The sequence below is a fragment of the Histomonas meleagridis genome, assembly GCF_020186115.1.
Source record: "Histomonas meleagridis strain 2922-C6/04-10x chromosome Unknown contig_11, whole genome shotgun sequence".
Classification (NCBI taxonomy): Eukaryota; Parabasalia; order Tritrichomonadida; family Dientamoebidae; genus Histomonas; species Histomonas meleagridis.
The window spans coordinates 40,890-58,137 of record NW_027150754.1 but is presented as its reverse complement, the minus strand read 5'-3'; the positions used below and the strand labels follow the sequence as shown (position 1 = coordinate 58,137).

The window sequence follows — 17,248 nt, the reverse complement described above, 5'->3', positions numbered from 1 at the left end:
AGATTTATATTAATCATATCTGCAACTATGTATATATATATTATATATTCATGATATCAAGATCGTAAGATGATCGCTATATACTAATTGTAGAAATCGAAAGTCAATATTATATATATGTATTAATAATAGAATCATGTGTCACTTTTTTCCTGTCCAAATTTTTATGTTGCAACCGTTAAGTGAAAGCTTGGAATGAAAAAAGCAAAAGAATTTTTCAATGACTCAGATGATGAAGAACAAAATATTCCTCAAGACCTTCTTGAAAGGTATAAAGCAGAAATAGAAACATTAGCTGATTCTTTAAATATTCCTGATGTTTCCTCTAATCCGGAAAAAATTGTTGAAATCGTCAGAAAAAAACTTACAGAACAAATGACAAAAAAGGCAAGAGTTAAATCTGCTAAGGATGATTTAGCTAAATTCAAATATGATCCTTCAATTTCTTCAGAATCTATCAAATCCAAAATAGCTGAAAGAAAAGGAGAACTAGAAAAAAGAAATAACGAACTAAAAGAGCTGCAACTTGAAGAGCAAAATTTATTAACAGAAATCGAAAATCTTCAAAAAACACAAAAAGACAAAGCTGAGATAGCTACAATTCTTTCAAACACAGATCAACTCAAAGCCAAGCTGGAAGAACTTTCTAAAATATCTGATTCACTTAAAGAAAAAGAACAAAACTTAAAAGATAGCTTATCTAATAATTCATCAGAAAATTTATCAGCAGAACTCCAAGAAGAGCGAACGAAGCGTCTCAATGTTCAAAGTGCTCTTGACTCACTTAAAGCTGAAAATGAAAAACGAAATGAAGCCCGTCAGATATATATCCAAGAAAAGAAAGAACTTCTATCAAAGCAAATTGCCGATATAGAAGCATCCAAACGTGATATCCTCACTCGTCGTGATCGTGTTGAGCAACTTCAAGAAAATATCAAAAGATATAATAATTTAATTTCAAGACAAGAAAGACATACTGAACTTGAGCTTGATCCCGAACCAACTAAACCAGCACCTCCTCCGATAAACAAAGCTAGAATTGGACGCTTGATAATGCTTTTATTAACTGAAGGACCAAGTAATACAATAATCAAAAATCTTGGAGAAGAACTTAATTGGAGTGAAGAACAAACAAATGATTTCCTTTCGCTTGTTAAAGCTAAGCCAGATAATAGTATTGGCTCTGCTTGGGCAAATTGGCTTGATCGACTTGCAACAGATTAATATTATGTTAAAAATAAATATTTATATTTATTTAAGAAAAACCAAATCTGTCTAATGCCGCAACATCTGATGGCTTCTTTATTCTTTCCATCGCAGGTCTTCGTTTTACATTTTTCTTTTTTCCCGTTGTTGGGGCACCCTTCTTTTTAACGTTCTTGGGGTGCCCCGAATCATATTCATCGTTTTCATCATTTTCTTCAACTATTTTGTTTTGTTCTTCATTACTATTTGATTGAACTGAATTACTTTGTTCAGAATAACTTCTTTCTTTAATAGGTTCATTAATTTCTTCTTCTTCATATTCTTCTTCCTCACTAATTTTTTGTATTCTAATAAAAGGCGGAGGTTCAGAACTTTCTTCATCACTTAAAACATCTGTTTCTTCATCTGAAACATTTTCTTCCATTATTTTTAGAATTCTTTCTGATACTATTCTATGACCTTTTTGATCAGCATATCTCAAAGCGATTTCTTTACCTTTTTGAGTTTTTAATCTTTTAAATATTTGAGTTGCCAACAAAAGCTTATTATCAGCCAATGCATTTGAAAACAATATAACTAATTCTCTATCCAAAGCTCTTGCAGCCTTATCTTTATTTTCAGCTTGTTCATAATTTAATAAAGATAACATACATTTACTTTGATGATGTTGGAATGTTAACGGCTGTAATTTATATTCATTAAGTTTAGGCAAAGGATTTACCGAAGGAGATTTTATATTATTTTCTAACATAACTCCATAAACATTATTATTATCAACTTCGACTGTAAAGAATGAACTTGTTTTTCGTTCGAAATATTTCTTTATATCTAAAACTGATATCCATCGAACACCATTCTCATAACATAGACTCATCATTATGTAATTACCACTTTCGATAAGTATGGAATGTTTCTCTAAATCAAATCCAGCCCATATTAACGACTTTAAAGGTAAAAAACCTTTTGCGAGAAGTTTTTGTTGTTCAACATCGAATAATTGGAACTTATGATTATTACAATATACTATAAATAATTGTGTTTCATTACCTATCATTGTAATACATTTCCCTTCAAGTGCTATTATAATAATAGGTAATCCAGTATTAGTAAATATATGTAATCGATTAAATGATGTAGTAACTGCAAACCATGTAGAACCTATAGCTACAAGTTCAACTGGTTCAAGAAATGGAAAATTTAAAGTTACATCTGAGTTTGGTCCATATGTTCCATGACGATGATATAAAACATGATTACGTGTAGCTATACAATAACCATAGTCATCAATAGTCGCAGCTATTGGTCCAATAATGTTATCAATACGTTTTGCATAAAAATCGGAAGTTTCTGATGGCGTTATATCTATATGTTCTGTGCCTTGTTCATCTTGTTTAATTATTACTGAGCCATACCCATTCCAACATAATATACGTGATGTACCATAGTATTCTGTACTACTTCCGGGCATAAATTGTTTTGATACTTCTATGATAGTTTCATCATCAAATTTATCGTTACTGTTATCTGATAATTCTTCGTGTGTTTCATTAAGTGATTCATCAGATGGAATATCAATGTCATCATTTGATGGAATATGAATAGCGGAATGATCAGAAGCTTCATCATTATCATCGTCATCATCTTCATCAAGAAATGATTGTTCATTATTTTTGACAATTTGTTCACCATTATCTTCGTCATCATCTTCATCAAGAAATGATTGATCGTTGGTGTCAATTAAATTGGATTCAATCGGCGTGTCCGCAATAACGTCTTCTGAAAATGATGATTCAGAATCTTCTTCAGGTAAAAATTGTCGTTTTGTTGTTTTTGGCGTCGATTTTATGGTTGGCAATTTGAGTGTTTGCTGTTTGCCTTTGTTTTTCGTGCTTTTGATCGTTTTACGAGCTGATTTTACATGATATGGATTATCCTTCAAAATTGTGAATACCGACTGTGGATCCTCTTTTACGGGATCTGGTACTACTTGTGGCGTTTCTGGTTCTTCGAGAATGATTTCAGGTTCTTCAGTTTCAGATATACCCCATAAATATACATTTCCATCGGAATCACCACCACCAATTAGATTTCCAGTAACACCAAGCGCTGATATATCTTCGCCATCGAATGAAAATGATTGAATTGGCTCAGTTGTAAGATCTGAATTTAATTGATATATTGTGATTTGATGGCTTTTATCTGCTATTATTAATCGAGAGTCATTAGAAAGGAGAGCGCATGTAGTGGAATCCTTTTGATCATTAATTTGTAGGACAGAATTAGATTGTATTTCTGGATTTAAAACATCAAATCTTCCTGGTGTTGTTGTATCAGGAACGAAGAGAGTTGACTTTTGGTCCCAAAATGGTTTGGCTGAAGAAAACTTATAACTGTTTTTGTATGTTACTGAATAATCATTTACATTCCAAATTATAATATTATTCATATTATCTGCAGCTGCAAGATAATTCCCATCTGGAGAGTACTGTATCCATATAATTTCATTTTCGATTTCGAAATCTTGCGTTACTGAAAAATTGGAATCTATAATAAATATTTGTTTTCCACAAACAATAACTATATTCTGTAAATTTAAATTATCTGCAGCAAAATCAATATTTTTTGTGGATTCAAAAACAGTGTTGTAATTGCTGCATTTTGGCCAATCTATTTGGGTGATTTTTTGATTTTCTCCACCAAAAATGAATTTATTTTTATCACGAAACCAAATCGCTCTCACTGAACTATCTTTAGTATTTGTTTCTAAATCAGTATTTGTAGATCGTGTAAGATCAGATGAATTCCAAACATAAATGCACCCATCGTCTTCACCAAGCGAAATCAAATACAAATGACTTGGATCAAAAATTATTTCTCGAACTAGACCAAAGTGTGCTGGTGTTTGGAAGTTAACTTCCATTTAGTTGTTGATTTGTACGTTTATTAATGTAAATTTGACAAAGTCTGTTCAAAATTGTATGCGCGGAAAAGTAATGGAACAACCTTTAAGCTAAAATAAATCATACCATGTGTTAAGAAAATATGCTTTGCAAATTTCCATATCATTTAAGCATAATATTTGAAGAAAACAATCAAAAATTAGGTTGTCACCATGTGAATTTAATTCAAAATTTTCTATGAGGTTTCGCAAACTCAAATTTGAGACCATAAGTCAAAAAACTAGCACTTTTTTCGAAACAAATCCGTTCAAATTTTTCAGAAATAATGGCGGTATGAGGCAGAAAAACAGGAGTCATTGTTGTTTGAAAATTACACTCCTCAAAACATCCTTTTATGACGGTTCAAATTATTCAATTCTTTTTTTCTAGCCACAAATATTTGTTTATCGTTTGATGAACATTTAGAATGAAATGTACCAAATCAAATTCAATGCTGATTCATAAAAAAGAGAATCAAAAAGATGACGAATTGAAAACAAAAGAAAACAAAAATGAAAATGTTTTGTTTTTGTTCTATTTTTCATGAATTCATATCAAATAATTTTCAATGATAATAACTCAACGCTTTTAATCGAAAATTTTAATGATTTTGGTGAAATTTATATTATATAAATATAACTGAAAATATTATTATTAATGAAAACATTACTCTAATTCCGAGTAGCGCATTTATTGAATGATCATTAGTTGTTTGTGTTAAATTTAAAAATTCAGCAACAAGCATTGGATCCTCAGCAATTTCAAATTGTTATAATTTGACAATTTTGACACTTGGCACAGGATTAACAAGTTTTGGAGAAAAGGCATTTGCAAATTGTACATCACTAATAAATATTACAATTCCAAACTCAGTAACAAACATTGGATCCTCAGCATTTTCAGGTTGTTATGGGTTAAAGATATTAACACTTGGCACAAGATTATCAATGATTGCAAATGGTGCATTTTCGCAATTTTATAACCTTCAATGCATTTATTATTATGGTATTTCACAACCATCGTTTGGAGAAAGTTCATTTTCATCAGTTAATACAACAGTTCTTACATATCCAACATTTGAAGATACAAGATTTGGTCCATTTACAGTGAATGATTATAAAGAAGGAGTGTATGAAATTCCGATCAAAACTCAGAATAGCGCTTTTATATTGATAATTTATATAAAAAAAATGAAATTTATTTTCACAATTTTGGATTTATTTGAATAATTTAGTAATTATTATAATAATTTGAAACAGCATTTCATATAGCATATCAAAATAATAATGCAGAAAAAAAAATTACTTTTAGAAAAATGAATTGATATTAATTCAAATACATTTTGTTTTATTCACTAATAGTACAATAATTTGGTCAAAAAGGAAGCAATATGAATGCGAGCTGTCAGTGGGTATGCTCGAATTTATGTAAATAGCTACATGTTGATTATTTTTTAAATAAAACAATTAAATTAAAGAAATAAAAATAAACAAATTATTGTTCCAATATGTTTTTGTGTAAATAATGAGGTTTCTGAGTTGACTTTTTGTAATTAGTAACAAAAAGTCACAACTTTTCATTTGAATTTAAAAATAAAAATATTGAGAAAACAGTTGAATGAATTCAAGTGAAAAGGTGCAACATGTGGCTTCAACTATACGTTAATTAATACCCTTGAGTGACATAAAAATTTCATTGTGAAATTTTTCCCTTACATGTCTCGAAATAACTTGTCAGAGAAATCTTGTTATGTTTCGGTCACTTCAGTCGGCATGATATGTCATTTTCGAAATTGTTTTCCGTTCACAGAAGCAAGTTGAGCTTTGAATTTTCCTGAGGAAACATGTTCCCGAAGTTCAGAAAAAGCACTATTCTGAGTTTTGATCGGAATTTCCAATTCAAATCGTTGATTTTTTCAATTAATAAAAACTAAACCTCCAACTGTAGAAATTGAGCCTCCATTTATGTGCATTCATTTTTGTTTTTAAATATATTCAAAATTGAATGCCATTAATTTTACATGATGTTCTTGTTTCCCTCACATCTTCTCTTATTGACCAAAGCCATTCCTGACGATAGCGAAACCACATACTATGGGACATTCCACCTTTTTAACAAAGGGCATAATGGAGGTATTGACAATGAAGATATTAATGTTAAGCCTGCATGGGAAAATGGTTACACAGGCAAAGGAATAAAAATTTCAATATTTGATACGGGTGTACTTTATACACATGAAGATCTTATTGATAATTTTGATCGTGAAAATTCGTGGAATATCATCAACCAAACGAACGAACCACTCACACCATTTGATTTTCATGGAACATCTGTTGTTGGCCTTGCAGCAGGAGCATGGAATAACAAAGGTGGTGTTGGAGTCGCTTATAATTCATCATGGGGAATTGTTATTGACAATGATTACATTGCTACAGCAGTTAAAGATCTCAATATCACATTAGATTTATATGGAAAGACTGACTTTGATATTCGAGCTATGTCACTTGCATTACTTGGTATTCATCAAGATGGGAAAAAATGTTTAAATTCATTTCGTGAAATTCCGGAAATTGAGTCATACTTTAATGAATCAATGAAAAAGCGTAATGGCCTTGGCCAAATTTTCTTCCATGCTGCGGGTAATTTTGGTCATTTAGGTGAAGATTCTGGTGTAGATTTAATGGGTGGTAATCGCCAAGTTATATATATTGGTGCATCTACACGACGTGGACAACCAGCTGGTTATTCAGAACTTGGATGTATCTTTGCTAACACTCCATCAGGCGGCAGTGAAGTACCAATGCATCCATATCATTTTGATCCATATATTTATACTGCAACCAGTGATTCAAACAGTTCATACGGATCTTTCACAGCTACATCTGCAGCAACATCAATCGCAGCAGGTGTAGGACCATTAGTCCTTGAAGCTAATCCAAATTTAACATGGAGAGATGTTCAATATATTCTTGCATTAACTGCAACAATTAATGATCCTAAACATCCAATGTGGATCAAAAATGCTGCAGGTTATAATTATCATTATACACAAGGATTTGGACGACTTGATGCAGGACTTGCGACAAGTGTAGCTAAAAATTGGACAAATATAGCAGAAGAAGTACATTTGAAGTCGCTTGAACTTAATTCGGAATATAATATGCCGAAAATTCTTGAAGACTTTGCTGAAATCGAAATTGAAATTCCATCTGGAATACAATTTATTGAATTTCTTGTCTTTAAATTTGGTGTTACACGATTAGCAGCATCACATTTACATTTTATATTAACATCTCCACAAGGCACTGAATTCATATTAAAATATCCTGCATCAATACTTACAACATTAACTAAATCATTTATGTCATCAGAACATTTGCAATTTGGTTGTCGTGCGTTCTTTGGTGAAAATCCAACAGGAAAATGGAAACTTAAATATAAAATGGAATCATATTATCCAAATGAGAAATTATTACATCCATCAATAGAAGTTTGGGGTACAGCATCTAAACCAACATTACCAACAATTACACGTCGAAATGCAGCAGAAGATACAATGATTCATTATTCCGAAACTTCAACAAGTGAGGGTGAATCTGTAAAAGTCGAAAACCCAATATGTGGTGAAACAATGACTGTAACATTAACACTTAATAATTCACGTGGTGCAATTAATGCATTAAATCCTGTTCCATTAGTATTATGGGATGGAAGCAAAACATTTAATATAGCGACAATGACATCAAATCCATATCGAATGTTAGCGCCATGTGCATTTGCTGATAATTCAAGTTATACATTAATTGCACATCTTCATAATCCCTCTTCAGGTATTATTGATTATTTACAAACTAAAGTTACATTCCAAAATAAATTTGAACCAAATCAACTTATCAAACCAAAGCCTTATGATGTCATTAATCTAAATGATGGATTACAAGTACAATGGACTCGTAATGATACACAACTAAAATATGGTTTATACAATGAGAAATTTGTAATGGATGTAATTGATATTGATAATATGGAAACGATTGCATCACAAGAAATGTTGACTGGACCCGACATTGGAGCTGCAACTATTAGACTTGATAGAGAATGTGTAAGATGCGTTCTTACTGTTACACCTGTATTGGAATCGCGAACAGATCCATGCTCATCATTCATTGCACCATTCAGTGCATTAACAACATCGAAAGCACCTGAAAAATTCGAACTCGACTTAAAGACGATATGTACAAGATGCAGGATGAAATCATCGTGGGAAGTAATGAGGGAAACGAAGGAATGGAGCCTTGGCTCATTGTTGTGGTGGTGATTGTGGTCATTATAGTTGTAGTACTGATTGTTGTTGGAATAATCTTTTACATGAAGAAAAAGAAAGTTTCAGATGAAAGATCAACAACAAACCAAGAGATAAACATATAAATTAGGGATGACCCAGGATTAACTTATCGATATGAGGCTTCAGGTGAAATCAATAAAAGCCACATTTTAAAAATAAATGGTAAAGCAAAACGATTTTTTGAGTTTTGGTTTAAATGACAAGACGTTAATCAAAAAGACCTAATTATTTGTGGGGTTTATGAATATTTGAAACAGGAGTGAGAATCATGTTCAATTTTTAAAATAATTATTAGTTGATGAATCATATGAATATTCATTTAATATTCTTGTTGCAAGATTAACACGTCCAGCTAATATTATTAGTAATGAAATTTGATTTGCTTTTAACCATCAGAGAAAGTTTATGTGGTATCGTCGTTCTATTAATTCAAACACAATTTGTTAAAAAATTAAATTATAAATAATAATTTAGTGAAATCTTGTGTTAAAAATATCTTGTTACGAAACATTTATATTAATTTTGATATTTTGCAAATCTAAACACATAATATCTAAAGAATTTATAGGGCCAGTTATAAATAAAATAAAAAACATTATTTCAATGACGATACATGTAAAATATATAATATTGTAATTTTTAAAATCTTTTTTTCATAGTCTATTTTTGATTATAACTCGACAAAGATAGTTGAACGAATTTATTTTAATATATCTAATATATATAAATATGGTGATAGTATAATAGATAATATCTTTAAAAGAAATAGGAATTGAATGCGATACTTCAGTTCGAATCACTGGAGATATTTTTGAAAAATAAAAAATTTAAATTTTAATTTTCTAGTGCCTGTTCTTACTCTTTCGATTTTCTTTCTTTAGCAATCAAAGATCATCACCAGATGTCATTATTTTTCTTTCCAACCTTTTAGTTGTTAACCCAATCAACATCTGGTTTAAACGTGTTGTTTTTACATTGGTTTCATAAGATTGTCATTAACGAATATAATTTGCAACACAACATCTGTAATGGTGTTCATATTTATATGTCAAAGATTGTAAATCCATGACAAATTTTGGATTTAATGGAAGATAAAAAACTAGGATTTTGCAAGAATATTTTGTTTACTTCGAATTTTATTCTTAAATAAAACTATATTTTAACTAATTTTGTCAAATATAGAAATGTCAGAAAAAAATTGGAAATTATTAGTTTTGATACTTATAAACTTTGTTTAATTGACTCTGTAGATTTCATTTTTCACTTTATTAGTAAATTTTCAAATTTTTATTTGGATGAAAATTAGAAGATTTTGAACTCAATAAACATTGATTTTTTTCGTAATAATGATATTATTATTTATTACTTGATTGTTTATGTGTATGTTAATTCCTTTTGTGGAAATTATTATTATTTTACTATGTAAAAATCATTCATTTTAAATGTTGATTTTTGCATTAATATTGTCGTTAAATTTTATCTATGTGTTAGTTATTTAATCTTGTCGTTATTAATTTTTGTTTTAATCCTTAAATTATTTCAAATTTTTCATTTGAAATGATTAGTTGAGAAAAAATTGAAAATTTGATTGAAATCATTGTCTTAACAATGTTATAAAGTAGTTGTGTCTTAAAATAATACTTTAAAATAACTTTCTTTTGACAATTTCATCCGTTTTTTTTTTTATTTCATTTTACTTATTCTTACTCTAACATATTAAAACCGAAAGATATTCAACATTTGGATTTCAAAGTTGAAATCAAATATAACATTCGAAGATTTTGTAAATTACAAAAAAATTAATAAATTACCAAATTCACAATAAAATAAAATTTATTTGAAATAGTTTCATTTAATCATTGACACATAAAACGCGTCAATTTAAAACAGTCCGTTCTCATCTATTTCATCGAACACGCCAAACGAATTCTTCCTTAGCATTTCGTACAATATTTTTTCGACCTCTTTTCCCGAATATTTTTTATTGTCGTCCAAACATTCGTTCACTTCGTTGAAAACGTTGTTCATTAATTCCTTAATTATTTGTTTCATTTTGTTTTTCGCCTTTTCTTCATTTTGACTCAAACTCGATTTCAACTTTGAAATTCGCGTTTTGTTTTCCATTAATCGCTTTTCGTTTTGCTCATTCATTATATTAATTTCTTCCGCGTCTTTTTTCATCTTTTCGATTTGCATGATCGAATCCATCGAATTCGTTGTGTAAGAGGAAATTTTTGTGTTATTAATTTGCTTTCGTAATTCATTAATTTCTTTTTCTTGCGCTTCAACACGTGTTATCATTGATATTAAATCGCATATTATGTTATTGTTCAATATTTCGAGTTTCTCTTTTAACTCTTTTTCGATGTTTTCGAGTTTTGTTTCGAGATTATTAACTTTTGCATTTGTGTTAATTGGCTTTTGTTGTTGTTGCTGTTGTTGAGGTACAATGTTATTGTTACGCGTGAAAGGAATTTCGGAACTACGACGCGCATTTTGCTTTGGCTGCGTTGTTACTTCGTTGTTCGATTGCTTATTAGTACTTTCAACTGGTTTAAGCGGAAACATTGGAACTGCAAATGCTGACGCAACACCAATTCGTTTGATTTTGTTTAACTTTTGTTGTCGCTCGAGTTCTTCATGTGATAGTTCGGGTTCTTCATCGTGCGTTTGCTCTTGTTGCTGTTGTTGAACTGGTTCATTGTTTGTGGATTTTGTTTCTTCGGGTTCTGCTGGCGGCGGCGCTAAGTTTTGGACAATCGGCGCTTTAGTTTGGATATCTGCGTCGGAAATGTCGGAAAAGTTTCGCAAATTCGCGTTGTTGTTGATCGGAGCTGTTGATGGAGCTTTTGGTGGTGGCTGATCATTCTTGAATCGAGCTTTAAGCAATGTGGTGACAATCATTAAATGCGAATTCGGAAACTGTGGATCACGTGAACCATTTTCTAAACATGTGTATTGGGCTGGAACAAATATTGATCGGGTACTACCAATTGACATGCCAAGAATACCTGAAACCCAACCAGTAGGGATTTTACTACGGTCGAGATCGGTCTTGAGCTTGGTATTGCTTGAAACTAATTTACCAATGTATGGGAATTTGGTAATTTGAAAAGCGTAGTAAGAGAGAAGCATTCTATCACCAATTTGAAGGAATTTGTCAGGTCGCCTTTGTGGATATTCGTAGCAACCTACATCTTTAAGTGAAGTAACGGATAGAAGTGCAGCAACAGCTGCTGTAGCTTGTGCTGCAGAAGCAGCATCGTTGAATTGAAGAAGCCATTGTACATTTTTGGTATCTGTAAAATAACAAAAAACTTGATTTTGGTAATTCCAATTAATTTTTTTTGTTAAATTGAAACTAAGAAGTGGCGTAGCACCAGGCCTACAAATTGTTACGGTGGCAACTCCATTTTGTTGTAATATCGTAAAAAGAAATTGTCCTTGTTGCTTATTCTCACGTGTTGTAGGATCATATTGATACACAGTTGCATACATATTCACATAAGGAGTTTTTTCTTCAGTTTGTTTTTTGGATTTATACTTGAAAAAATCAGCATCTTCAAGTGCTTTCATTTGCAATTTGTCGTCAATAACCGTCGTAGTATCACTTGGGGTGCTCCATTACCATGATCGTGGGGGGCCCTAAAAAGGTATGAATCGGTCATCGGGTTGTCCGAAATAGGGTCAAAACCTCTGTAAATTTATAAATTAAACATAAAAACTACAAAATCTGAGAAGCATACATTGGTTCATTTTAGTATGGAAAATACTTAAAATCAAATCATTTAACATCATATAAATTTACAAAAAAAAGTATTTAATGTCATCTAAAACAAGTGAAAAATGAAATGTTTTTAAGAAGATAAAACTTTGTTGATCAAATTGTCCACTTTTTAATGTTTTTTAAACAATTCGAAATATTTCGAAAAAATTTTTTTAAGAAAATGAATAAATTTTGGTCACACAAACGATCGTTAGGAAAAATTTATACAAAATCAATAATTTTCGAGAGATATATTGATCAATACAGTATTCATTATATTTACTATTTTTGTAAATAAAACAATTTTTCATTACCCAAATTGTATTTATTTATACTGATCAACAAGACAGAATCAATATATATTTATACATTATCGAAAGCCAAGAAGTGACATTCATATAAGAAGATTCTGAATTAGAATTTTCTTTTGCACCTTTAGCAAGAAGTAAATTTTCTATTATGGTATAACCATTTTGTTGTGCGATTTGAATTGCTGTATAAAATTAATTAAATAATTTCCAAATTATTAAAACATATTCTAAATTATTCAAATGAATAGTTTTTGGATTAACATCAATTCCTTCTTTATCTAAAAGTAATTTTACTATTTCTATATTATTATTTCTAACTGCTATATGAAGTGCTGTTTCAAATGATTAAAACATATTCTAAATTATTCAAATGAAATTTTTTTGCATTAACATCAATTCCTTTTTGTTCCAAACATATTTCACAAGTTCAATATTTCCTGATTTTGAAGCAAATAACAAAATATTTTTTGGTATTTGATTATTTTGAAGGAAATATTTAACGAGATATAAATTTCCATTCATTGCTGTTTCATTTATATTACCAGCATTAACATTAATTCCATTTTCTTCCAAAAATGCTAAAATTTCATAATTATCTTTTTTAATACAAAAACTTACCAAATCATTCGTTTTATCTTCAGACGTTTTCGCTATTGATTGTATTTTTTCTATTTTATTCTCAAAAATATATTTAAAGATATCATCTCGATGAAACATAATTGCTGCTTCATATGCACCTTTAAATGATGAATGATTTTGTTCACATAAATGAATGATTTCTTCATTTCCACCTGCAACTGCATATTTACCTGTGTTTAATACATTTGAACCATTCATTAGTAAAAATTTAAAACATTTAACTGATGAAAAAAATGCTGCATAATCAATTAATCTAACATCTTCTTTGTTAACAAATGAATTCTTTCATAAAGCAATGGTTCAATTTTTTGATTAAAATTAAAATTTGTTTGTGTTGCTATTTCTTGAAGTTTTTCTACTTCATCTTTTCGAATTATTTTCGCAATTTCATTTGGATTAACTCCTTCTATAATTAACTTCTTATGAAGCTCCCAATCATTCTTTGATAATTCTTCATAATTTTTGAAAAAAGCATCTTCAAAGCCATATTGATTTCTATTAGTTTTTTTTTTGTTTTCTTCTTCTGTTTTATAATGAGCAAAATATAATGATTGAATTTTTAGTGATATTTAAATCAATTAAATTTTGTTTAATCATTTGTGCTATCACATAATAAGATTCTTGTGTAATGATTCCAGATATATACTTAATAAAAATTGAAATTAGATTACCGGTATTTTGATTAATTTCTTCTTTTTTTTTTTTTAAGTGTTTATAAAAAAATTAAGTAAATATCAAATGTATTTCTTTGTGATGAAAATGCATTAAATACTAATTTGCATGTAATAATATTAAATGTGTTGGGAAGATTTGAATTGAATATTTTCACTGTGTCTTGAACCGTTGCCAGAAAATTTTAGGGCAATCGTTTTTTGCTACAGACAAACCTTGTCAATTTTAGTAGCTAAAAAATAATTTAGATGTCATTTTGCTGTAATTAAATTTGTTAGATAAAAAATAGATGGAGCAAAACGTCAGATTTTGATGAAAAAATTATTGAGAAGCTAACAAAAACATATAAATTATTGATTTTTAGAATTTCTTCACATTTTTTGAGTTTCATATTCTGGTGAATGCCTTTAATGAAAAATCTTATAAATAACATATGCTGAAAAAGAAAGAGAATCAAAGATTTATGATGAATCATTATTAATAAAACATTATAATATATTTAAACCCACATATCTATTGGGGGAATAATAATAAAATAATATTGGAGGGGAAAAAGGGTGTACATTTTAGAATAAGGATATTTTTAATAAACTCAATGCAGATTTCCAACAATAGAATCAAATGAATGAAAAATCATCGGATTTATATTCAAAAACTGAAGCAATAAACTGGGGAAGTTAAACAGCAAATACAAACATATAACTAAAGATTTAAAAACACAAAAACTATTTTAAATACATACTAAAAAATTAAACAAAATAGACAAAAATGCAAAAAAATGATTAAGTGAATCACAGATGTTTGAAAGAGAGAGATAAATGAGTTAGTAATGATTAAATAAGAAACGAAACTATATGTGGATATTGAAAGCCTAAATGTGATGGATAAAATGATTAAATTTCTATATTAATAAATTAGGTGTACTAAATCACAAATGAGAGAGACTAAATGATTTAATGAGCTGCACTGGAAGTTGAAATTAAAAACAAAAATGTCGAAAAAGTATATAAAAAAGGTAAAGAGAACAGGTGTTGTTTATTCGATGTTTGTTGGTGAATGGTCAGAACAATTTTTTATATCATATTTCCAAAAACCCCGGGGAATTCCCCGCCTATTAATCTTGATGATAATATTCTAACAATTTTTTTGCTACTAAAATTGACAAGGTTTGTCTGTAGCAAAAAACGATTCCCCAAAATTTTCTTGGGTTAAGCGAATATAAGCCTTTCAAGTTCAATCAATTTTGGGACAGCTAGGATTGAGTGTTTGGAATTTTTTTTTATAATTTGGCGGTTCACCATCAGGCATTTGTTTCAACAAGTAATACCAATATGTTAGGGTTGCACAACACTAAATTGAATATAAAACGATCAAATCCATGATTTGGAACCGGAAATTTCCGGCCGATGGACAGATTTTCGTGTTCGGTACTGTACTATAAATATTTATAAACATTTTGTAAAAATTATTTTCTTTTTTATCATATGATTCATTTTCCCGTATGAATGACCGTTATAAATTTATAAAAGACGCTGTCAACAAACTTTCCCTCTTATAGATTTCTTTTTAATTTTGAAATTATTTGTGATGAATTTAATACATATCAGATTTTTACATATAAGAACAGTTGACAAATTTTTATGAATATATAATAATTTTTTTAAAATTTCCTTTGAATTTAGTCACTTTCCATTTGAATTCGTGTACGATACAATACACAAACGGTCATTTAAGTAAAGACTGAATGTACCAATTACCACATCTAAACCAGTATATACAAGTATTGCTCAAAAAATGTTTAGAATATTTTTATTTTCTGTTTAATTTTGTGATTTCTTATTGTGAGTATCTCTCACTCGTTAAGGAACGGATCTTGATGGATTTGTAACCGCAAAATTAATTCAAAAAGTTATTTTTTCTTCTTTGTCCAGAGCCTCCAATAATGAATAAATTGTTTCAAGAATTATCCTATATATAGAACACATAAATTATATAAAATTGCAAAGACAGATTTTTGAATTTTTGCTCTGATCTATATATATTGAAAATCTTGTATAACTTAAAAGCAGAATGAAAACTATATAAAAATTATATCAATTAATATTGACTATTATTAGTTCTATATATTTATTGAATTTGAACTTCTGTATTTAATCCTAAAGCCCAAAAAAGTATTTTGAAATTTTGGAGATTGCTCATAAAAAAGTATGATAACAAAATTTGGCTAAGATAATTTTATTGAATAGAACGTGTATATTTATTTATATTTTTTAAATTTAGTTAAGTGGAAAATGAAAAAAATTGATTTTCTGATTTGAAACGACCGTTTATTTGGTTGACAGCATCTTGTTTATGAGATTTTTGCAAAGAAATGTCAAGCAAGAAAATGACAAATCAAACCAAAAATGAATGGAATTTCCTTACATCGATTGAAAAGATAATTTTTAATTTGAACAAAGAAAATATTTCTCAATCAGTAAAATCAATAATTAACAAATTTGAATATATCAATAATATATCTTATAACACAGTTGTTAGTCAAATTTTATACAATTCCTTTGCCATAAAAATCCAAGACTCACAAATCTATATTAATTTTATTAAGGAATTGGTATTAGAAAGTAATAAAATTAAATCAAATTTTTTAAATATATTCACTCGTTTTCTACTCATTCGTGGAACACAAGAATCAGATTATCTTCTTGAAATGCTAATAGAAAATGAACTGTTAGAACCAAAAATTATTCAATCTCAACACGATAATCCATATTTCGTACATCATATGTCAGAAAAAGCATTTAAAAACTTAAATGATTGTATTCTTTTTGAACGAAAAATCAAAGAAAATATTGAAAAACTTTCCAAGAATGATTGGGAACTTCATAAAAAACTAATTAAAGAAGGACATAATCCAAATGAAATAGCAAAAACAATTCAAAATGATGAAGTAGAAAAACTTCAAGAAATATCATCACAAAGTGATTTTGATTTTAATCAATATGTTATACCATCACTTTATGAAAGATGTTCATTCATTAATGAAGTTGATGTTACATTAATTGATTATGCAGCATTTTTTGGATCAGGAAAATGTTTTAAATATTTACTTATGAATGGTTCTGAAATAGATAATACAGGTATGTATGCAATTGCAGGTGGAAATATTGAAATCATTCATTTATGCGAACAAAATAATTCATCATTTAATGCAGCATATGAAATAGCAATTGAATTCCATCATAATTCTATCTTTAAATATCTTTATGATAATAAAATTATTGAAATTGACAATTTAGAAGAATTAGGGATGGAATGTATTAAATATCATAATTATGAAACATTTAAATTTTTGCAAGAAAACGGAATGAAA

At 28.9% G+C, this 17,248-nt stretch overlaps 4 protein-coding genes across 4 annotated transcripts; 2 read left to right on the top strand and 2 right to left on the bottom strand.

The window, feature by feature from the left end:
• Positions 1–195: 195 nt before the first annotated feature.
• GO595_000626 (uncharacterized protein) lies at positions 196–1,224 on the top strand (the record flags this gene model as incomplete). Its single annotated transcript, XM_067919596.1, has 1 exon — positions 196–1,224. The coding sequence occupies one exon, from the start codon at positions 196–198 to the stop codon at positions 1,222–1,224; it is 1,029 nt and encodes a 342-aa protein (XP_067779095.1).
• A 31-nt stretch (positions 1,225–1,255) lies between these two features.
• GO595_000625 (WD repeat and HMG-box DNA-binding protein 1) lies at positions 1,256–3,652 on the bottom strand (the record flags this gene model as incomplete). The annotated part of the gene is made up of 1 exon (XM_067919585.1): positions 1,256–3,652. The coding sequence occupies one exon, from the start codon at positions 3,650–3,652 to the stop codon at positions 1,256–1,258; it is 2,397 nt and encodes a 798-aa protein (XP_067779094.1).
• Positions 3,653–6,165: 2,513 nt separating this feature from the next.
• Positions 6,166–8,463, top strand: GO595_000624 (Clan SB, family S8, subtilisin-like serine peptidase; the record flags this gene model as incomplete). The annotated part of the gene is made up of 1 exon (XM_067919574.1): positions 6,166–8,463. One exon carries the CDS (start codon positions 6,166–6,168, stop codon positions 8,461–8,463), a length of 2,298 nt encoding a protein of 765 aa, XP_067779093.1.
• A 1,908-nt stretch (positions 8,464–10,371) lies between these two features.
• Positions 10,372–11,988, bottom strand: GO595_000623 (peptidyl-prolyl cis-trans isomerase, FKBP-type family protein; the record flags this gene model as incomplete). The annotated part of the gene is made up of 1 exon (XM_067919563.1): positions 10,372–11,988. The coding sequence occupies one exon, from the start codon at positions 11,986–11,988 to the stop codon at positions 10,372–10,374; it is 1,617 nt and encodes a 538-aa protein (XP_067779092.1).
• Positions 11,989–17,248: the final 5,260 nt, after the last annotated feature.